The sequence below is a fragment of the Micromys minutus genome (assembly GCF_963924665.1).
Source record: "Micromys minutus genome assembly, chromosome: 1".
Lineage (NCBI taxonomy): Eukaryota > Metazoa > Chordata > Mammalia > Rodentia > Muridae > Micromys > Micromys minutus.
In genome coordinates this window covers 76,385,289-76,404,429 of record NC_137969.1, presented here as the reverse complement: position 1 = coordinate 76,404,429, position 19,141 = coordinate 76,385,289, and the positions used below count along the sequence as shown (strand labels likewise).

Sequence of the window (19,141 nt, the reverse complement as noted above, 5' to 3'; positions counted from 1 at the left end):
ATTCGTATTGGAAAGAAAGAGCCCTACAGCGTACCCAACCCGATGTCCCGTTATCCTTCTTCACCATGAAAAAAGAAACAGAACAAGGCTTAGTGACTCCTGTGCCCATGCCTGTCCCCTCTGTCATGATAATGACTTCGCATCACCTCCAGGTCTGTTTGGGACCTATATCCCTGCAGCACTTCCAGGAGAATCCACATCTCTCATGGGACACACTCTGATACAGAGTTAGAAACAGGAAGCAAAACAACAGTCACAGCAACAGGCCAAACGGTGTTAGTGTTTTCTGAGTTGCTTAGCAGCCACAGCCTGGGATGTCCTAATTCTTTGTCTCTCCCTGGGAGGAGGCCCAGTGTTCCCTGACTTTGGCCTCCAATCTTCTATGAGAGTACACATACATTTAGTCACCCTGATAACTCACACCAGTTAACCACACAAGTTCTCCCAAACTCTGGCTTGCAAACAAGCCAGGCATTTAAATCTTAGATAGTTGTGCAAAACCAACATTGGAAGCTTGGCTCATTTGAGGGATTTGTCTCTGCATAGTCTGAGGCTTGGGAGGAGGGCCTTGCAGGTTCTGTCCTCTGTAACATGGTGCTACCCTACAGACCCCCCAGTGGTGCACAAAGTCTCTAGAGAGTGACAGTTCTTGCAGCAGTGACAGTAAATTAACAGCTCAAAGTCAGCTGAAGTCTGAAGCCACAATGATGGAAAAGAAAACTCCTCTAGCTTCACCCAAACTGCTTGTTACCCTCCCACGTCAGATGAGCAGGTATGCCAGTGGCTGATGACTGAGCCTAAGCAGATATGGAATCAAAGGCCAAAGACCTGCACGCTATGTTGGGCCCAAGGAATGTCGCTGGTAAATGCAAGGGTATCCTGAATCACAGGCTCCATGTCATTTTTACTGCAGTCTCTTTCCTCTTTGTCCCCTCTCTAACTGTCATGTCCTGGAAAGGCACCTTTGCTTCTCTGAAAACCTCAATGCTCCATTAGAAATGATGGTGATGTTTATTTACTATGTCTTTCATAAAAATGGATGAAAACTGCAGTTTGCAGTCTATAAGGGTGGGAATAACAGGCTATTACATTCTGTCTACATATGGATACCTTCCTCTACCCAGACTGAGAGCCTGGTATAGGAAAACCCATCGATCTTTGTATAGACAATGGCTGTCTGGATCTTCGTGATATATGTGTATGCACACCCATGTACATGTGTGTGTTCTTGTGGGGGGAAGGAGAAAGAGGAGAGAGACAGAAACAGATAGACAAACAGACAGACAGACAGACAGACAGACACACACACACACACAGAGAGAGAGAGAGACAGAGACAGAGACAGAGACAGACAGACAGACACACACACATACACACACACACACAGAGAGAGAGAGAGAGAGAGAGAGAGAGAGACAGACAGACACACACACACACACATACACACACACACACACACAGAGAGAGAGAGAGAGAGAGAGAGAGAGAGAGAGAGAGAGAGAGAGAGAGAGAGAGAGAGAGAAGACTGGGCAGTTTCTTGTTTTCTTGCAGTGCTAAGCATCCATCGTTCTAGGCAAGTGTTTCAGGACTGTACCACATTCCCAGTCGTAAGTGATTCCTTAATAGGAAGATAATTCTTTGTCTTTTTAAAGAAAAAAACAAATTGTTGTTTTTAACTTAAATTTTGAATTCTTCATTGGCACCCTCCCACCTCTGCTTCATTAGCTCTGAGCTCACAAGATCTTTGTACTTATATATTCCAAACCCTTTGAACATTGTTATATATATTTCACTTTGTGTGTTTGTCTGTGTATAGATGATCATGTATTCAGATGTGAGTGCACATGCATGTAGATGTTAAATGTCTACCTGGGATATAGCCCCTAAGGAAACATCTACCTTGTCTCCTGAAAGACTTTCTTTCTGGGACATGGACCTTGCCGTACTAGGCTAGACTGGCTGACCAGTGGGACTCAGATAGCCTCCTGTCTTGCATTCCCCAGGGCTGGGATCACCAGTGTGAGCCATCATGCCCAGATGTTGGCATGAGTGCAGGAGATCAAACTCTTCATGCTTACAGAGAAAGCCCTTTGCGAACTGATCTCTCTGCACAAGTCCCCAGGCCTTTCAGTGACATCAGACACACAGAAGGCAATCCCATTTGTTCAATTAATGAAGGCTTTAGCCTATGCCCTACTTTTATACTGAGGGTTAAATGGGATAACAGGATCCTGGCACTGCCATGGGCTACCATCACACAAAGCTGGTTTGTTTTGAAAGCAGAGTCCCCTCCACTTTCCCAAATGTAGAAGAGGCCTTTCAAGGGCAGAAACATCCAGCAAGGCCAGTCATTGCCTTGCAGAAGACAGAACATGTGACAGGAGATGGTAACACTGAGGAGCAGGGGTGAGCCAGGGGTGCACTGAGTCATGCTCACCCAGGGAGAGGAAGAGCATTCTGGGACAGACACATTGCCATCACAATGAGAGACTGGGGTCTCTGCCAGGATAAATGAGAGAGCCTACAGTGTCTGCAGACAGACATCATGCCTGCTGCCTGGGGTCCTGGACAAACAGCACAACAGGGAATGGGCTTGGGGCCCAAGGCTTTCAGTCATCAGGCAGATAAATGTCCAAGACTCGCTAGGTTTAGAAAATCTTGCCAACAACAGAGGTTGAGCATGGGTGTAGAGATGGCTGGGACAAAGAAAGAAGCATTTAAATTTTCTGTAATCCTTGTCTTCTAATTGAGCAACCAATAAAAACGATGCACATTCTGTATTGTGTGTCAACACTCGGAGCATCGATGCTTGGCGCTTACCCTGTTATCCTGAGTGCCAGGTCTGATAAAGATAAATCACTGTGTACCAAATTCCATTATCAATCTAAGGATGCTCCAGACTCCAGTGGTTATCTGCTTTCTTCCATACAAATACTACATGTCCTTTCTCTCTTTAAAAATAACTTCCCAAATTTTCCCTTAGACATAGCTCATTGCCTATAATACTAATAATTAGATGACTATGGGAAGGTATGTACAGGAACAGAGGATTTTGGTTAATTTAACAATGGTCTAAATGAGATGGGCAACTCTTCTTGAATTGACAGAAATATTTAGGTTTCAGGTTATCCTCTATTCTCCCTCACCCCACCCAGGTCCAGATCTATGACCACTGGTCATAGTCACAGGGTAGTGAGAACATCACAACTCAGCTTTGAAGCAGACTCCACCAAATGAGTGCTTTAACATGATTGGCTGTAGTTCAGACAGCATTGTGTCAGAACCAAGAGCTCACACAGTGGCCCGTGGAAATGATACTTTCCCCAAGGAAACAGTGGAGAAGAGCATAAAGAATGTGCACTAAACTCCATAGAACACAGAATATGACTCACTGTTTCAGGGGTGACTGGACATTTTCGTGGGTTCTTTAAATTGCCTGAGTCATAGTGTTATATTATACCCTTCTAAATTGAATGAAGCCCTAAGGTTTTAAATTCTTTGGTATCTCAGCATATTGTCTGGCCCTTAATATAACAGCTGTCAAAGGAATAACTATAAGTTGCAAGCCCTTATGAGCAGTTGTTGCAGTGAAATTGACATTGATAGAGTGACTTTTTAATAAATGATAATAAAAAACCAACTTTCTTTGCACGTATCATTGTGCTCGATCCTTTTAACAGCCCTGCATGGTGAACAGTGACGCCCCACCTTCCCCACACTGACATGCTGGTAATCCCTGAACTTGGTACCTTCGCTTACATCACTTTAACTGACTTCAATTAAATGTTGGAACTAGATACATGAAAGAATCAACCTTTCCGTGTGTGTGTGTGTGTGTGTGTGTGTGTGTGTGTGTGTGTGTGTGTGTGTATGTCTCTGTGTGTCCAGTCATCATGGAATCCTGAGGAGACCATTAGATCCCTAAGATATGGAGTTATAGGAGGTTAAAAGTACCCTAAGTGGGTGCTGAGAATTGAACTCTGGTTCTCTGCAGGAATAGTAGATGCTTTTAACCACTGAGACACCTCCCCAGTCCTGTGTGTTTGTCTGATGAAAGCTCTGCGTATCCTAGACTGAGCTGGAACTGCCTTTGTAGATCAGGATTTCTTCAAACTCTCAGCAAGCATTTCTCGCCTTCGTATCCCGAGAGTGCTGGGGTTACAGGTATGCTCCTCTGCAGCCTGCTCCCCCTCCTCCACTGAAAATCTCTCTGCAGCATGCATGTGAAGCTGGTCAAGAGAATGTCTGGCAACTCTGCATTTTCAAGCATTTAGAGACTCAGAAATCTCATCCTTTTGGGACAGGAAAAAATACTACCAACTCCCAGATGCATGTGGGATTTATTTGTTTGGTGGGAACCAAGGTACTGTTCTGATTTCAGCGTGATATCTCTCTGGATATCACAGTACTGTTGAAACTTGGCACAAAAGTGAATTCCTGCTCGATGCAGACATGCTGTTACTAATCGGTTCCCACTGGATTAGATGGGTATTTAAAAGTAACACATATTTATTTAGCTGGAATAATCCAAATTCGTAGTCCAAGGGTCTGTTAACAACCAACACATGTCACCAAAGGAGCCGCAAACAAGCCTTCAGAGATCTTTTCCCTCATTCCCTGTCCTCAAACAGCTCCAACTCCTGCAGGTCACACCCAGTCAGCCAGCCAGTTGGATGGAAACTATGAATATACATCTTTGAACAGAGGGGTTTGAGTTTAACCATGTTTGTTTGCTGTTTTGTCTAAATGATTCTTCTCTGGATCTATGGCTGTTCAGTGAGTTTGTTGGATGATCTGTTTGGACACAGTCACCTGTTTAAATGATCTTTACATTGTTTTCACTGTCACTGGCTTTCTGTGACAATCAAACTCAGCCTTCTCCACTGTCCCCCCTACCCATCCCCTGTCACCTCCTTGTGTCCCATTGATGAGGCAGAGAATAGCTTTGCTTCATTCCTGGACATTTCTAGTTCACAACCACAAAAGCCAGTAAAAGAGAACATTTGACTCTTCTCTTCCACTGTGAGTAATCCAGTCAAAGAAAATCTTTGTGAAACCAGGCCCCGTTGTCCAGATTTTAACACCAGATGAGGTTTGTTGGCAAGACCACTCCTGTGATGCTGTATTGGAGTCAGGAATGAGCTCATAGGCCTTCCATCAGGGAGTCTGTCACCCTGCCCTGGCTGGCTGGTCTCCTGTTGCACATTTCCAAAAGGCCTGATGAAAAGAGGAACTGTCCACACTGCTCTGAGAAAGCTAGGAGCTATTTTTGGAGAGACAGAAGCCCCTAAAACGAATCTGGATGTTACCGTTTTAAGTGTACACACTGTGTATGGATATTCTCATCCTTCACGGGCAACCATCACCCTTCCCTTACACACTTATTCTGGAGGACCACAGCTCCTCTGAGCCTGAGCAGAATCAAGTGTCCTTTTCCTCAGCTAGAGAGGATGTCACACGTTACTTATACCTATTCATAAAGTTGACGTCTATTTGCTGCCCGAATATGGAAGATGCCTCTCTTGTGTTCAGACTTTGAAAGCAGACGCTTTAGAGATGTGTCTGATTGTCTGAGTTATCAGCTCACCCAAGCTGTGAGCTACTGAGAACAAAGCAAACCTGTCAATCACAGACCAAGTTCACCTCTATCCAAAGGACTCTAGAAGCCTCCCTTCACCTTTTCAGTCATGTAAGCAGTCAGTTATAAAATGCAAAGAGATAAAAATGATCTAAGATTAGTTCTGAACCGTGGCCTTTACATTGCTTATTTAGTGATAGTTTCCTGTGCTCGTGGAGGACCTGAGATATGGAAGTTGTAATGCTCTTCAAAAGACTGAGCTTGATTCAGAGAGGTCCAGCCACCTCCGGATCCCATGCTACATGCCTAGTGTGCAGCTACATATCTTCATCACAGGAAGAAGATAAGGACAATACAGATCAAGAGTTAGGCAGTGACACAGCAGACATCTAATGGCGGGGGTGGGGGGGGGCGTTTGCTTTATTTAGAGGGAGGGAGAAGTTGGAGGTGAAACTGTCCTTGCTGATGTACAGCTTAGGGTAGCCAGGCTGATGACTGTCAACAGTCATCAAAACAAATGTGACCACGGCCAACCAGCCCAGGACTTGAAGCAAGAGCTGGAGGCTCACTTCCAAAACTGCAATTTGAAAAAAGTTCAGGGACTTTCCTCTTCTAATTTAAGTCACAGACATCCTAGGAACTATGCTTCCGCTGTGGTGATACACATCCGAACCGTTTGAAATATAAACCCCCAAATGACACAGAGGATAGACACTAACATTTTATGTTCCCTGTCATAGCCAAAGTTCCCAGAATTCAATCCGTCTACACAGGGAAGGGCACTTATGTGACTGTAGAGGACATGGCATGTGGTCCTATTTGGGCAATGCCCAGCTCTCAGGGGAGGGACCAGGACACTTGCTTCTTTGCCTGTGACTTTTTAATCTTTGTTTTCTATATGTAAATCAATTTGGATTTTGGTGTAGTAAATATTTAATCTCAATTGAGGGTTTCTACCTCACCTTGAATCATTCAGTTCTCAGATAAAACACACAACCTATATATTTATAATAAGACTATAAAGCACTAGCGCTTGGCACATATCTACCCTCTATGTCTACTTCCTATTATGTTCTACTTCCCTATTAATAACCCCAAGTTAAAACTTGCTTAGTTCCATCTGGGCTTCTCTTAACTCCAATTGGCTAGTCCTCGTGGCCATGTTTTCATGACTCACTTACTTCGTGGTGTCTTCTCCTCTCTCCACCTTCTTCTCATTCCCTTGTGGTCCTCCTCAGACACCCAGCTAGGGAATCAAGACTCCAACTTCCTCTCTTCTGCTCAGCTTTATACTGTCAGCATCTTTATTCCACCAACAGTTTTAAGTTAAGAAGCAAGGTCACGTAGCATCACCTTGTATACGTGTAGATCCTCTCGGCCCAGAGGGCAACCAGGCCTTTGAAGCCAGTGTCTAAGATCACAAAACATAGTAAAAGACCGAATCCCAACAGTGTTTTATCATTCTGTCTTTGCAAAAATAGTTCGAACAAGTTGTAATGTAGTATGAATTAGGCATGTTAGGGCACTAACAAAGTCATCTACCCCAAAGTACCCTCATTTCTTATAGTGTGACAGGGAGAACATTATACACACAGTTTAATCCTGAACAGATGACAGGAATATTTAAGAAAGTCCCCACTGACTTACCTGTCAGAAAGTTATCATTTTTTTAATTGAAATATAAATTGTAAGCTAATCTTGACACATGAAGTCTATGCTTGCTTAGTGCTTCTTCTGTGCTCTGTAATCACTGACTCATAAAATACATGTCTGGTGCCATGTACTAGTGATGCTTCAAAGACATCGCTATACCTGCCAGCCCATGATGCACTCAGCAACTGTTCACTGAGTCCAGTTGTACCTGCTGACAACTTCCATGATTTAAACATCGCATATGATAATGTCCCATATCAATCTTCCTTCAGTTCAAGCTAAATTTTGGCTGCTCATAATTAAGATATTTAAGTTCTTTCCATCTTTTTCATTCCAGTCTGATGCAAGAAGTTGCACAAATCTTAAGTTTTCCACTTCCCTAAGCTTTGAGAAACTGTGTCCCAACAGATCCTTTTTGAAAGCGGTAGGGAGAATACACACACCTGCATGTGGACGCACAAAGACACACATGTGGATACACACAAACAGTGATTTTTTTTAATGAAAAGAGTAAATATGTCCCCTATATTTCTTGGAAATACTTTAAAATAGACTAATTTGCTTCATATAGATTTGCTTCTTCTTGTCAAGTCACGGGCTTACTTGATTATTTTAACTGTCCTAGAAATGTGTGGTGATGCTCTGTATGAGAGACTTTGCCAAAAACCTGTCTGAAACGGCACAGGAATTAACAAGAAAGCTGAAACCACACCAAATTTTACCCCTTTTATCTTCAATAAAGACAGCATCAATAAAGCATTATCATCCGGTTTCCGTTGGCCTCTCTTGACTTTTCTAAAAAGCGTGTAACCTTTGTCTCAGTTTAAACTCTAAGTTTAAAGCCTTTTATTTTCTTGATTAACTATTACTAGGATTTTAATTTATTAGAGCAGTGTGTGTGTGTGTGTGTGTGTGTGTGTGTGTGTGTGTGTGTGCATGTGTGTGTGATATCATAAAGAATATATATATATTGGACTAAAAATATGGACTCCTAGACTAATTTGAAACAGAAATTCTTGCTGAGGGTTGTGTTTGCAAGGCTCACATTCTATCAGTGATTGAGACCATTTTTGCTTCTGTATTTTTAGTTTCCAGTCTCCTTCACCATTTCCCTTAATCCAAGGTTCAGGAAGAAAGTCTAAGCTGTATCTTCTGACTTCATGATGAAAACTAAACAAAACACAACCAAAAATCAAAGCTAAAACTAATTTGAACCAATACCAAGGGCAAACAAACACCTCACCTTCCCTGGGAAGTTCTAGAAATTCACTGGACAGCTGACTCTTCTGCCATGGAGAGAAACTTCCTGGAAACCTTTCCATAGAGCAGAAAGCCCCTCTGTTCACTTAAAAATGAATAAGAAACGCTCACTAGAGAAACCATTAGTGTTTCTCTGGAACCTAGGCCTTATTGATGTTTAGATGCAAATTTTTCTTTCCCACTTTGTTCCAAGTATTTTTAATTATGCAAGTGATCTTCAGGCAGGGTGGAGGGTTGATAGAAACAACAGTCAACTAGTTTGTGCAATTGGGTGTAACCTAACACAGTAGTGCTGAGGACAGACATTGCTCAAGCAGAATTAAAAATTTTGGTAATGAAGTTGATACTTTGTGTCTAAATGCAGCTTTTTAAAGTTCTGGAATGCTTTATGAAGGGAAGAAAACACACTCAAAATCCTACTTACGTTGTGTGTGTCCTCATCAGCCCCCACCCCACCCAATCCCCAGATAAGCTGTCATACAGCAGCTATCACTGAATCCTTAGGTCACAAGTCAGTGGGGTCCAATTGAGGCCCGATTAGGTCCCTTTATGAAGCACATAGCTGGAATTTTGTTGTTGTTGTTGTTGTTGTTGTTAGACAAAGGAAGTGCTGTTTCACATTCTCTTTACAAACCCAAAAGAAATTTAAATTTTTCTCTTCATGAACATATCAATTAAAAATGCATGCAACCATGTGAGGTCAGGCTTTGAATCTAAGATGGCCTAGTGATTTCTTCCAAAGAAACAAATCAAAAAGGGAGTGAGTTGTTCAGGCAAAGGAATGACTAAGAAAAGGCCAAAGAGACACTTTAGATTCCTAAGTCCCCCAATCATGTGCTAACCTAGGTCCTTCTTCATCTAAGCATTCCTTGTAGAACCTTCCCATCAGCCTTTCAAATTTGTAAGTCAGGATTTTTTTTAATTCTCACAACCTTAGAAAGACTACTGTTCTGCACAATGGCCTGGTATGCCCAAACCAAGTGGGATGCCTGGCACTCACCAATTAGCTGCTTCCTGAACAACCCCAAGGATACAGATGTGATCCGGAAGTGCTGCTACATCTTGTAATCTTGGCCCTTGGGAGGTGAAGGCAGAAGTATCTGGAGTTGAAAGTTGCCGTCGATACTTAGTGAATCCAAGGCCAGTAGGCTGCATGAGACATGTCTAGGGAAAGACACTGCTCTCTCTCTCTCTCTCTCTCTCTCTCTCTCTCTCTCTCTCTCTCTCTCTCTCTCTCTCTCTCTCTCTCTTGTCCTGAATGGACCTATTGTCCTGTAGAATCCCAGTGTCAAATATTTATGAGATCCAGGGGGATCTAAATTTGTCCCAGGACTGACTTGATCTTTGAGAAGAAGGAAGAATGACGAAGGAAGTAGAAAGGGCAAAGCTGGTGGAAGAGAATAGATTTTAATGATTCCACACTCACCTTATGTCATTTTGTCACACATACTTTGACTTGTTGCAATAAAATGTATAAGACAGCTTTCCTTTTTAATAGGTTGGGAAATCAATTAAATCACTCTCACAATGACATTTGTTTATTATTCAAAAAATATTTGCCATGTAACGGGAAGTGTTTCAGCTGCCAGAGATACCATAGTGGACAGATAGAACTGTACCTTTGTGGAGCTCACATTTTACCTAAACATGTTAAACACATTTACTATTACCATTTATAATAAGAAATATGTGTTAAACTATCACATGATATGTGCACATAATAAATGCATACAGATGTTTAAGTAAAGTTTTCACGCACAAACTCTATTGTAAGCAATGCAGTTTGAACTGACACTTTTTGTTCCATTGCATTCTCTTTTAAGCTGATGTATTATTTATGTTTTCTCAGTGCTGTGACAAGAGCAACTTAAGGAACAAAACATTTATTCTTTGCTCAAAGTTTAAGGGTACAGTCCATCATAGCAGAGAACTTATGGCGTCTGAAAATAGATGCAGCTCTTGACTGTCTCTAGTCACAAAGCAGATTGCTGGTTACTGAAGTCTGGCTAGCTTTCACAATTAACTGTAGTGCAAGACTCCAGCCCACGTGTCTTATCTATGGTTCCATTGCTATGAAGAGACACCATGACCAAGGCACCTCTTATAAAAGCAAACATTTAATTAGTGCTGGCTTACAGTTTTAGAGGTTCAGTCCATTATCATCATGGCGGCAAGCATGGGCAGTGTGCAGGCAGACATGGTGCTGGGGGAGCCAAGAGTTTTACATCGTGATCTGCAGGCTGCAGGTGGAGACTGTCTTCTGCAAGCAGCCAGTAGGAGACCAGATTCCACGCTGGGCAGTGCTTGAGCATAGGAGACCTCAAAGCCCACCCCCACAGTGACACACTTTCTCCAACAAGGCCACACCTCCCAATAGTGCCATTCCCCATGGGCCAAACCTATTCAAACCACTATACCATGGCTCTGTCTGCATTTAGCTTCAATTAGCACAATCTAGAAAATTTCCTCCAGGATGACTATAGACCCTTTCAAATTGACAATCAATATAGACCTAGTTGTAAACAGTTATAATAATGAGTCATGAACCAATTTGAAACAGCACCCTGACTGACTTAAATAGGATGGAAATAATTCAGCATGACTTCAAAGACAGGAGAGTCCTCTGCATATGTTACAGCTACAGTTGCTGTTGTTGCATGTGCTCAGTGTACATACAGTTCAATGCCTAGGGAAAGGAAGTGGAGACATGGAAGAAGGTATCTGTCACTGTGGCTTGGCAGAATCCACCTAACTTCAGTTGCAATTTCCCAAGATCTCCCCATCTCCTTCACATTGACCTTCGGTCTGCTCCAACCCTTTGTTCTCTCTACACAGGATGACAACAGAGTACCCAGGACACTATGGGGAAGACATGGACATGATTTCCTATGACTATGATTTCTATATGCGAGGAGCAACAACCACTTTCTCTGCAGTGGAAAGGTGAGAGGGGTAACCCCTGTCCAGAGATCTGGGAGTTAGAGGCTGTGTGGATTCACTGCTTGCCGGGGTTCTGACTGTGGGCTCTTTTACTTGATGACCCCAATAATCTAGTTTCCTACTTAGTCAGGGATTAGCTGTGGGTTTGGTTAGGTGGCAGGAGCCAGTGAGAAGTGACAGTTCTTGGGAACTTGCCTCACAAGGCAGAGTGACCTTAATAAGATGGTCAGACACCAACCTACTTGAGAACTGCAGCAGCCTTGAACTTGGCATGTGCATTCCTCGATATTCTAAACAATTCCTGCCATCAACCCCAGACACCGCTTGCCATGACAAGGAAAGGTTGAGATGCTGGAAGAGTATTCACTCTCACATTGGGCCCCTTCTAGTCCCATGCTGTTGTGTATAGCCACTTAGAACTATAGGGAGAAAGAGAGGAAAAGGAGGGGATTCACAAGGAAGAACACACAAAATGCATTTCCCCTATACATTCAGTCTGATATAACACACCATTGGAGACTAGACAACTTAGAAAAATCAGAATCCTACTGTTTACAGTCCCAGAGACTGGGACATTCAAGATCAAGGTAGCAGGATCTATTGGGAGGACTGATCTTTTCTTCATCTCAGTGTCCCCCCACCACCACACACACAGCTGAACTGAACCTAGTTACAAAATACCATTCCTGAGGACAGCATATTTTTGACATAATCAGCCCCCAACCCTCACCTCTTAGTACTACTCAGTGCCATGATTACACTGGACATTAGTTTCCAGCACACAGATTTCATAACAAACATCAACATGTAGACCACAGTATCTAACTAATCACATCTAGAAATGAAAATGGGGAAAATCATTACGTGATAAAGTCAGAATGCTTCTTAAGTGAAAAGACAATCTGAGTAACTTCAGAAGACAAAGAGCACTAACTTGCATCTCACCCCAGTTTCTCCCATTGTTCCTTTGTGGACCTCTCCCGAGTACACTGAGACCCTAAGAAAACAAGACTCAAAAATTCCTGTAGACATGCACACCATATGGATCTTGTGGTTATCTCTATTAATTCATGGGAAAGTATGAAGAAATTCAGAAGTTAAGAGATGGTTTGACTAACTTTAATCCAGTGATAATGATGTCACACAAAATTGAATTTCAGGAGGATTACCCACACATTTTGCAAACCAAATAAAACCAAAAGTAAAAGTTCAGTAGCTAACAGAATCTAAGCAATTTGAATGCCATTTCCTTTTGCTTATATACTTTCAAATGAAGTTATATCTCACTTAGCTGCATTTAACAGATTTATTATGAGGCACAAAACTGAAAAGCATAAACATTGCTCTGAAAAAGCACATTTCAGGTTCCATAGACAAAGATTCTGATTTCTCCACAGAACACTTCAGTTTTCATATGTAACTTGTTTCTGTTTGAGATAAAGTTTTAACTTCTTTAGTTACCTGTTTTATAAAAGCTAAAGTTGGATAAATTCATCCTAATGAGGAGAAACAACTGAGTGGTATACCACATGGCAAAAAATATTGAAGAAGAGGGAGACCCTAGAACTCAGAGTATGGAATTTAATGTCATTGAGGACTGAAGTGTCTGCCAAGGTTCAGAACTCAAAACATGTCTTCCTAAAGATTCTCAGAGAAAAATTGGTTCTGAGTTTTCTGGTTAAAAATATAACAAAAAATGAAAACAGTAAAGAATGAATGACTGTCACCTAAAATTGGTGCTAAATAAATATTTTTTGGCAGTTAAAATGGCCAAGTTTGTCTGGATTGGAAATGATTAGTTACATAATTTGTACAAAACCACTGAAGACTGAGGTATAGCGTCTCCAAATTCTTTTAAAATGACTTCTGCCTCCCCTACTCAGATAAAAATAAAATTAGCATCATCATGTGGTTTTGATGCAGTCAGTAGTTTGGAAATCCATTTTAGTTTCTTTATTTCCACTGAAGGTGTGGGTGCTCACCCCTAATCCCAGTGGACAAATACCATCAGAGCAAGGACTTCTGTTCTGTATGAAACTCACTTGTATATGACCCCTCCTGGAATAGTTTCCTATCCTGGGACCTAACAATTCTTTGTTGCAAGTGTTTGTCCTGTGATTTGTAGGTGTTAGCCCCACCCACTAAATGCCACTGGCATCTATCTACCTCAGGGTGACAGGCCATTACCAAATATGTCATAGAGCCACTTAGTCCCAGGCTGAAAACTACTGTCTGTTGTGGAAATCAGAACCTAGGACCCTTTATTCTTTTAGGGCCAAGTCTAAATTTTTCTCAGCTTCCATTATCTGCCTCTTAAACTTAGGTCATGGACACTAGGCCACAGGATTTTTCTTATTTTTCTTACCTTCTTCATGCATGGATGCACGCATCTTAGCTGTGATAATTAGATTCACTTGGAAAACACCCAACACCAGCTTGCTATTCATCTAAAGTAAGCCATATCCTCTGGAAGATTTGACAAGAAAAAAAAAAATCAATACACATCCCATTCCTCTAAACCCTTAAAGACATGGGACAGAGAACACTATCCCCAGTTGCACTGCATAGGACAAGCTGGAAAAACAACCCAGAATTAGAAAACTGGACTTGGGCTATTTCACCATCCCCCACTCAGAACAGCACCGTCATCCCCATAAACTCCCCATTCAAAAGCTGGAGGCCTGTGCTGTCAGCCATTGGTGTTTAAGACTCACTGAATCCGAAATAAACCTGATAGGTTCAAAGAGAAGGAGGAGGAAGAACTGCACTGTGGAAGAAATTGCTCAGTTGAATATGGATAAAGTAGTTCCGCACTTTATTGGGATAATGCCAAGAGTATGACAGCTGTGTCCCCGGTGGCATTAAGGACACCTGGCAAGGGATGCAGCCATAGTAAAAGAGAAAGGACAATATTTGAGGTCAGCACCCTCAAAATCTCACTTCATTACCTTTCCCTGGTAATCCTTTAAAGCAAGTCGTATTACACTAAGCCTATTTCTTCACAGAACAATGAGTCATAGAGGGGATTACTGATAGAGCACATTGTAGAGCATCTAGTGCAGGGCTAGGCACAGTGGAAGCCCTGCGGGCTTCACAGTGGCAATGGTCGCTATCATTGTAAGTAGTATCTGGTCACAGGAACACTGTGCAGTCTCTAACTCCCTGCATTTTTATTACATAGTTGAAAACAGAACTTGGTCCTCTACTTAGCAAACAGCATGTATCTGCACCATGTTTTCCAAAACCAAACAATTCTGTGCCCTCACAAATCTATCCCATCACTTAGAAAGGCTCTTCTGTTTCAGACAGGTGAAGCATTTTCTTCCACACTTTAAGGGGTCTTGAGTGGTCCCCATTCACCTTAGATGTGGTTTCAAAGGGGAAACTACACAGAGCATCTCCTGGACCCTGGCACATAGAGGGTCCTGGGGAGAAAGGAAATATTATGAGAAAATGGATGACCTTTTAGAAGGAAGATTTGGCAGGATTTGGAGCTGTGGGGATTTCACAATGAAATGGAGGTATTGCTAATAGAGGCACCACAGAGGCCGAACCATGGAGGACTGACCACCATAATAAGATCCTTCACGTGCCCTAGAACCTGCAATGGGCAAACTAACCCCACAGAGCCGTCAGTTCTCAGGAGACTTCACTGAAATGCTCTGAGCACAAGGTGAGAATCCCCACAGCTCCAAATCCTGCCAAAGCCCATCAGTGCTTTTGCCGAGGAGCCACTCTTTCTACACTCTCTGACATTCCTTTTCTGGCCCTCCTCCTGCAGGGATCGCCAGTGGAAGTTCATAATGTGCCGGATGACTGACTATGACTGCGAATTCGAAAACGTTTAGATTTGCCACGTACAGAAGTCCGGGTGAAGGGCAAGGGCCAGGTGCCCCAAGGGTGTCATATCATATATGCTAATGTTAATTAGAACATCTGCACTTCTTTCTTTTGCTCTCATCCCTGGGATGGGAGCTATGGTGTCAGTTGCCTAGGCTTTCTCACCATGATCACACATATAAATAAACCCACAATTAAGCCTCTTTTCTCCCTTTCAACACATCCCGAAACAACCATCTCCAGTTGCCAATGACAGTTTTCTTGCACAGCACATGTACAGAGCTTGCGTGCTTACAGCTTGCTGCCCAGAGCACCTGTCAGAGCCTTGCTTCGACGTACATGTAACTTGAGCATCCGATTCAGCTTAGTGAACTTGGAGAGAACGAACTTTCAAAAGGCCTGAGAAAAGTTCTCTATAGCTAAGTCTTTTTGAATGACAACACCCAGAGGCCGTGCCTGGGGTGGTGGGGGCACTCTCTGTCTTGTGGGAATGTGTACCTACTCTCTCCTTCCACAAGAGCCACATATACTTAGGGGTTCCAGTAAAGATCTAGGTGCTTTAGAAGAGAGGGGACTTGGAGGTGAAAGGGGGAGGTGGGAGGGTTTGAGGCTAAAAGAACTTCCTTGAGTCAAAGGCAGATGTCAGCAGACCCAACAATGAAAATGAATATGAGGACAAGGAAAACCTGTGGGAATCAGTCTCCAGACAGAAACAGTGAAAGAAAACCAAGAGAGAATGGGACTCAGATTGGGAATCTTGGGAGACAAGAGTGGCCAGGGCAGAAGGGATCTTGGGTTATCCACAGCTTGAGACACATCCATGATTCACATGAAGTCTGCCATATCTCCAAAGACAGAGATGCTGCTTTCACTCTCTGGACTGGTCCTGAAGGTTCTTCTTTCACTCTCTGGATTGGTCCTGAAGGTTCTTCCTCCCTTACCCCATGGAGCTTAAACATGTATTCTGCAGAGATGACACTATCTTTCTTCCTCCTGTAATATCTCTGTCTCTAGCCCATGTGTACCTTCTTCTTTAAGAATAAATAAATACAAGTATCAACATTCACTGTGCTATAAATATCAAAGGCCAATATGTATCCCCTGCGCTGCCCTTTTTGATCATTCGTTAACTCGCTCTGAAAACAGAGCATCACAGAGTGATTTGTGACCAGGCTTGAAGACAATGGTGGTTGGAGCGATGTGAGGTGATTGGAGGAATCGGTTAACTGGAACACAAAGTGCTGAGTGCTCCTGTCACCTAAGGATCAGACAAAGGATGGAACCATGTTTCTTTGGCTTTAACCCTAGCTACCTCATGCAGTATATGACATGACCCAATGTATCACAGGAAACTGTAGCCATAGGAAACTCATAGTTCCTTTATCTATATCTCTTGCTTGTTCTTTTCTGAACTCTGCCACCCTTCCCTCAACTTCCCCCTGGATAGGCCAAGGAAAGGTGCTAGATGGGCCAATTCCCAGTGGGGACACTTTGTATATACCCCAGTTAGGTGGTGAAAGTACACATATTTCCCTCAGTAAGCCCCCAGCTTTGGGATGGGCAAGACAGAACCAAAGATGGACTCCTTTGTCTTAATTCTGAAGAACTCTTTGAGAACGTCTTTCTGCTGAGTTCCGTTATTTCTTTGTTGCTGCTTCTCCACAGTTTTAATTTATAATGAGAAGCTCCCTGGTGTTATTTTTCACAGAAGGTGCCATTAATATTTTAGCAATTGCAGTGCTGGTGCCTGATGACAACCAGGAAATGGCCTTAGTTGGGTTCGTGTGGAGCCCAGCAGGAAGGGAGACAAACGGTGCAGAATGGCTCACTCAGTGGCCACATCGGTGGTGGCAACCAAGAGTTGGTAGGATGTGATGTGGGTGGAGGAGCTGTCAGGAGACTATGAAAAGCACAAGTCTAGGAAAGAGCAGAAGGCCATCTAGTAAGAGGAGCCTGTGCCAAATGCAATAAAAGGGGTTTTTACAGAAAGAAAAATAGTACCCTTTATATTTAAACCAAGGACCATGACAGGAAAGACATCTTCAGCTTGGTTTGGATATGGATCATTTATGTTTTATATTATCTATCAATCAGTAAGAGCTGAGACTCCAAGTAAGGAACAAGTCCCAGACCTGATAGGAGTCTTGGGTCTCATTGCTCCATTCTTTCTACTAACCTTCTCTACTGTCTTGGACATGAAACCTGCATTTTCTGGGCCAGCTGTCTAAAATGAAGTCATTTATCTAGGTGGGTGGTTCTCAGTCTTCTCAATGTTGGGACCCTTTATTACAGTTCCTAATGTTGGTAATCCCCAACCATATTATTTTCACTGCTATTCCATAACTAGTTTTGCTGGTGTTCTGAATTATAATGTAAAGATCCGTGTTTTCCAATGGCCTTAGGTGACCCCTGTGAAAGGGCTGTTAGATTCCCAAAAGAGTCACGACCTGTGGGCTGACAACTGCTGATCCGGGTGATTGTTACATTTCTTGAAATTGCAGAATCTTTCCCATGTGGTCGATAAGGGGATTCTGGAGGTATTTTCTCCTGGGTAAACAACCTAGCACTGTGGCTGAAGACTTAGGTTTTAACCCAGAATCTGGCAGAATAAAGCTTTATAATATAGTCAAATCTCCAAACCTGTGTTTTCCCATGTTCAGTGAAGAAAGAATCCCTTTCCCAGGAGCCTCACAAGATGCTGCCAATTCAAACTCGTGAGCAGCAGAAGAGACACGAGAGTCCCACTTGATAGGACATCTGTGGACTGGGGCAATAATAACCAAAGCAGGCCACTGAGGCAGGAAGGGGAAGCTGAGACACTGAGTCCAGATCCAGCATCACTGAACAAGCAGAAACACTGGGCTATGGTGATCACCCCTATGGATTATGGGGATCACCCCTATGGGCTATGGGGATCACCCCTATGGGCTATGGTGATCACCCCTATGGGCTATGGGAATCACCCCTATGGGCTATGGGGATCACCCCTATGGGCTATGGGGATTACCCCTATGGACTATGGGGATCACCCCAGCACCGTCATTTCCCAGCACCACAGTCCTGGCCAAATGACCTGCCTTTCTTGATTCCATTTCTTTACCAATATAGATAAGAATATTTGCATTATGGACTTGTTGTGAAAACGAAATGCTATCAGATAATGATTGACGTGGAAGACTCCAGTAAACACCGTACAAGAAGGAAATACACAGAGCTCTAATTTCTCAGAAAACAGAGTCTTACCAACGGCAGGAAAACCTGGTGGGACTTACATTTGTCTCTCACTCGTTCATTTGGTTAGTTACTGAAACAATGAGTTTATTACATGCTTATTATAAGGCAGCTGCTGAATAAGGTTTCTACATTTTAGATTCTAAAATTATAGAGGGCAATGAAGGAAAAGAAGGAGAGAAGCAGCCTTGTGGCATCTCGGTGAGCATAGCTGCCTTCTAAGAGTCAGCAAAACAAATGAAGCATCATAGTACGGTTTTCTAAGGCAAGAGAACATGGCATGTGGGTGGAGGTAGGGGAGGTTAAGATGAAGAATTGGCATTCAGGATGATGGGCATAAAGCAATCTACTCGTTAAAGAGAATTTCCTGAGAAATGGTCTTCACCAGTGGGGTCCTAGAGTCTCATAGTCTAGCTATAGAGCTCTGAGCAAAAACTGGTAGCTCTTATCAACACCCTAAGGCGTACCATTACTTGTGCATGGTATTGAAATTTATTATTATTCCATGAACACTTGGCTCACAATATCTAAGTAAATGGACATGCATGCACACGACCACACACACACACACACACACATGCACAATTTCTCTGTGTGCTCCCTCATCCTCTCTCTTTACCCACACACGTTTGTCTTTAG

At 42.9% G+C, this 19,141-nt stretch overlaps 1 protein-coding gene and 1 long non-coding RNA gene across 2 annotated transcripts in view; one reads left to right on the top strand and one right to left on the bottom strand.

Annotated features, from left to right (window-relative positions):
- DPT (dermatopontin) overlaps positions 1 to 16,337 on the top strand; it is a 28,366-nt gene extending 12,029 nt beyond the window's left edge. The window contains exons 3-4 of the mRNA XM_080929017.1: positions 11,327 to 11,434; positions 15,213 to 16,337. Coding sequence (XP_080785143.1) covers positions 11,327 to 11,434; positions 15,213 to 15,279 — 175 coding nt within the window. The 3' untranslated portion in view covers positions 15,280 to 16,337. The remainder of the gene's footprint in view (positions 1 to 11,326; positions 11,435 to 15,212) is intronic.
- Positions 1 to 19,141, bottom strand: part of LOC308429965 — a 90,493-nt gene that overhangs the window by 178 nt on the left and 71,174 nt on the right. The window lies entirely within an intron of this gene.